Below are 4,176 nucleotides of genomic sequence, written 5' to 3' on the forward strand. Positions count from 1 at the left end.
TCCTCACCAAAACTGTTTGCTGCTGTATAACCCCCTAAAGGGCCACAGGCAGCAGCAGCGGGNCTGCTGCTTCCTCACCAAAACTGTTTGCTGCTGTATAACCCCCTAAAGGGCCACAGGCAGCAGCAGCGGGAGGAGAAGCAGGAGCTGCTGCAGCAGCAGATGGTGCTGTTGCTGTTGCTGCTGCTCCTGCTGCTGCTGCTGCTGCTCCTGCTGCGCCCGCTGCTGCTGCTGCTGCTGCATCTGCTTCTCCCATAGGTGGGGGAGCTGCTGCATGCGTTTGCATGCTGGTGGGGCTGATGTCTTGTTTGTTTTCTTTTTTAATTTGTTTGTCTGTTTCTTGGAGTTCATTGCTGTCTAGGGTTTGCTGCTGCTGCTGCTGCTGCTGCTGTTGCTGCTGCTGCTTCTGCTGCTGCTGGCGGTCGTCGTCCTGTTGCTGTTGCTGTTGCTGCTGCTGAGGCTGCTGCTGTGGGTGCTGCAGCTGCTGTTGCTGCATCTGTTGCTGCAGCTGTTGCTGCTGCAGTTGTTGCTGCTGCAGCTGCGTTTGTTGTGTCTGTTGCAGTTGTTGCTGTTGGAGTTGCTGCGGTTGTTGCATCTGCTGCTGCATCTGCTGCTGCTGCATCTGCTGCTGCTGCTGCTGNGTTGGAGTTGCTGCGGTTGTTGCATCTGCTGCTGCATCTGCTGCTGCTGCATCTGCTGCTGCTGCTGCTGCTGCTGCTGCTGCTGCTGCTTCGCTACCCACCACGCTCTCTCCACCTCCGCCATCAGACAGGGAGCCAGCTTGGTGTTCAGCAGGGGCCTCCTAATAAGAAAAGATATAAAAGCAACAACTTCTGCTTCGCTGGGGGGCCCCTCAGCAGCAGCAGCAGCAGCAGCAGCAGCAGCAGCAGCAGCAGAAGCAGCAGCAGGGGGCCCCAAGTAAGAAGAAGAACCATCAGCTCCAGCACCACCCTTCACAAGGCTAGGCAACCAGGGGCCCCTTGTCATGCATGCATCTCCCTGCTGCTGCTGCTGCTGTTGCTGCTGCTGCTGCTGCTGTGGGGGGTATCGAGGCCCAGGGGCCCCCACAGAAGCTGGGGGGCCCACAGGGGGCGGGGGGCCCCCAGGGGCCTCGGGGGCCCCCGGGGCCCCCACAGGGTCTGTGAAAGGCAGCAAACGCGGCTCTATAGTTTGCTGCAGAGGAGAGAGTTCAGAGGGCCCTGAGAGAGGTGGGGGCCCTGCTGCTGCTGCTGCTGCTGCTGCTGCTGNCTGCTGCTGCTGCTGCTGCTGCTGCTGCTGAGGAAGGCAGCAGCTGCTGCGGCTGCAGCGTATAGGAATTATATAAAGACGGAGGAGGAGCTGCTGCTGGCTGCTGTAGGGTACTGCAGCAAAGATCAGCAGCAGCAGCAGCAGCAGGAGCAGGAGGAGCAGCAGCAACTGCTGCTGTTGCAGCAACTTGTGGCTGTGGAGGCACAGGCGTACTACCCCCGCCAGCACCCCCAGCAGCAGCAGCAGCACCACCCCCACCACCACCCGCTGCAGCAGCAGCAGCTGCTGCTGCTGCTGCTGCTGTTGCTGCTGCTGCTGCTTGCGGCTGCGGGTCTGATAAGGATCCCAAGTCAGTTTGCTGCTGCTGCTGCTGCTGCTGCTGTTCCTGCTTGATTCTCTTTCTGCATACCCTGGGTCTCTTTCTCGCTAGTCTTTTGCTTTTTCTTGGGGAGAGAGAAGGGGGAGAGGGGCCCTGGTTGTCTTCGGTATCGTTGTCTCCCGTGTCCGTCATTTCATTTGTATCTAAACAAGAGGCCCTTCTACATCTTTCTGCTGTTTCTGGGGGCCCCTCTGCAACATCCTCTGTGCTGGGGGGCCCCAGAAAGTCACTTGCTGCAGCAGGCTGCTCCAGCATTGCTATCAACCACAGACAGAGGGGGGCCCCCCCCTGCTGCAGCGGCTTAATAGGTAAGCAGCAAACAGCAACCTGCTGCTGTATAACCCATGCCGCTCCTCCCTATAGAAGTCAATGCTCAATAAGAAACAAAAGACGGATGCAGCGCAGTGCAGCCGCCACAAATCCCCTATTCCTGCTGCTACTCCTGCTCCTGCTGCTGCTGCTGCTGCTGCTGCTGCTGCTGCTGCTGCTGCGGGTGGCAGCCGGCGCGGCCAAGATTTCCCTGGAGGGGATGGGGGGACGGAGAAGATTCCGTTGGGCGAGTGATGAGGGAGAGGGTTAATTAGAGTGTATGAAGGAGTGCTGGTTTTCTTTGCTGCAGCGTTAAACCCAAGAGAAGCGGTAGCCGTTATGCTGTTTGGGTCTTACTGGCTGTCATCTGAAAAGATGAAATATGGGGTTCAAACGGCACGAAGAGAGAAAGAAGAGGCTCTATTGAGCTTCTTAGTTAGCCGCTAAGAGTGGTGGCGCTTCCTGAATGCCGCAGCAGGGGAGGAGGGCGGGTGCTGCTGCTACTGCTGCTGCTGCTGCTGCCGCCGCGTGCAGCAGGAGAGAGGCAGCAGAAGCTCCTTCTGCTGCAGTCAGCCGCCAGAAAGGACTCTCTTGCTGAAACAGAGGAAGTGAAGCGACCGGCGAAGAACGCGAAACAGACAGAGGCAGAGGTGGCGTTTGGGGCCCTCTTACTCACAGCCCCCTCGACCGTCGGTGGCCGGGCGAGGTGGAAACCCGCAAAAAAAAAGGGAAAGCTGCTGAAAAATGAGGATAAAGAGTTAAATAAACAGTTTATTTGACGTTTTCCATGACCAGAAGTCTCTTTAAGCACAGCTTTCCCTTCTATTCCGGCATCAGAATGCAAAGAAATATGTTCAATGCGCGGCTGGCCGTCTGGTGTGTATGTACACCTAAGATCGAGTCTATGATGCGCCTTCATGTACTGGCGCTGCATTGCAAGTTGCAACAATTGGGTTTATGAAATATATTTTTTCATGAATTTTAATTTGTTTAAATAGAATTCAAAGAACTATTAACTTTTCTTCGTTTCTTCTTCTACTCAAGTAGCCGCTAATACAGCCCCTCTCTCCCTTCCCCACCACCACATACCACCCTCCCTCCCCTTTCGGTTTCAGCGCTTGTCTGCATCGTCTTCTTCGTTTCTTTTTGTGTTTTATTTTTTCAGATCCCTTTGTTTTTTCGTCTGTTTTACAAAACAAGTTAAATTTCTCGTATTTTCCCCTTCAAGTACTCGACAGCGGCCCCCCATTTCAGCTGCATTCCTGATTTCAGGTTTCCAACGCAGCGAGGAAAAAAGACTGACCACCAGCCACCCGCCGTTCGTTTGTTTTCTTTTTTTTTTTATCTTTTTTCTGAAAATGTTGGAAGCAAGACTCCAAAATGCCGTCGTTCTCAAGCGAGTGTTTGAAGCAATGACCTGTCTGGTCAGCGAGGTGAACCTCGACTGTGATGAATCCGGCTTAAAGCTACAGGTAATTTCATGTATTGTAGTTTTCATTCATTCACAAGTTTTATATTTTATATTAAAGAGAAATATCTTCTTACAATGTGTGTGTATGATGCTCTTGTTTCTCGTGTTGTCTATGTTCAGGTTTGTCTTGTGTAGTATACACCAGACAAACCTGAATTTTCTTTTCTCTTTATATTCAACTTTATAATGTTTATATATTCATGTTTCTCTTGTTTGTATTCAAGTTTTTCATGTGTGTATGTTCAAGTTTCTCTTGTGGTGTGCCTCGTTCAAGTTCCTCGTCTCACATACATATTCAAGTTTCTTATGTTTATAATTCAAGTTTCTCTTGAGTGTATATATTCAAATTCAAGTTTTTCTTGAGTGTATATATTCAAGTTCAAGTTTATCTCGCTTTGTATATCGTTCAGCTTTCCCTTGTGTATATATTCAAGTTTCTCTTGAGTGTATATATTCAAATTCAAGTTTTTCTTGTGTATATATTCAAGTTTCTCTTGTGCTGTATATCGTTCAAGTTTCTCTTGTGTGTATACACAAGTTCAAGTTTCTGTTGTATTGTATCTCACGTAATTTTTTTTAATATTTATATTCAAGTTTCTTGCGTTTATAAATTTAAGTTTCTTTGTATAGAGAAACAGCACTCACGACAATACTGGTTGTATACTAGTATATAAGTGAGTAAAGAATATAATTTTTTCTTTTTTTTTTTTTAAATAAATAAAAAATTTATTGTGAAATATATGAATTGAATTACAGGCAATGGATCAGT

At 50.0% G+C, this 4,176-nt stretch overlaps 2 protein-coding genes across 2 annotated transcripts in view; one reads left to right on the top strand and one right to left on the bottom strand.

Moving 5' to 3' along the window:
* The window catches only part of EMH_0036320 (uncharacterized protein), a gene marked incomplete at both ends in the record, with an annotated part of 2,682 nt that extends 800 nt beyond the window's left edge, over positions 1 to 1,882 (bottom strand). Inside the window, 5 exon segments of the mRNA XM_013495075.1 lie at positions 79 to 638; positions 642 to 802; positions 958 to 1,245; positions 1,249 to 1,361; positions 1,462 to 1,882. Of these exon segments, the coding sequence (XP_013350529.1) occupies positions 79 to 638; positions 642 to 802; positions 958 to 1,245; positions 1,249 to 1,361; positions 1,462 to 1,882 (1,543 nt within the window).
* A 1,412-nt stretch (positions 1,883 to 3,294) lies between these two features.
* The window catches only part of EMH_0036330 (proliferating cell nuclear antigen 1, putative), a gene marked incomplete at both ends in the record, with an annotated part of 2,903 nt that continues 2,021 nt past the window's right edge, over positions 3,295 to 4,176 (top strand). The window contains one exon of the mRNA XM_013495076.1: positions 3,295 to 3,408. Coding sequence (XP_013350530.1) covers positions 3,295 to 3,408 — 114 coding nt within the window. The remainder of the gene's footprint in view (positions 3,409 to 4,176) is intronic.

The sequence above is a fragment of the Eimeria mitis genome, genomic scaffold, assembly GCF_000499745.2.
Source record: "Eimeria mitis Houghton genomic scaffold, Emh_scaff1408, whole genome shotgun sequence".
Classification (NCBI taxonomy): domain Eukaryota; phylum Apicomplexa; class Conoidasida; order Eucoccidiorida; family Eimeriidae; genus Eimeria; species Eimeria mitis.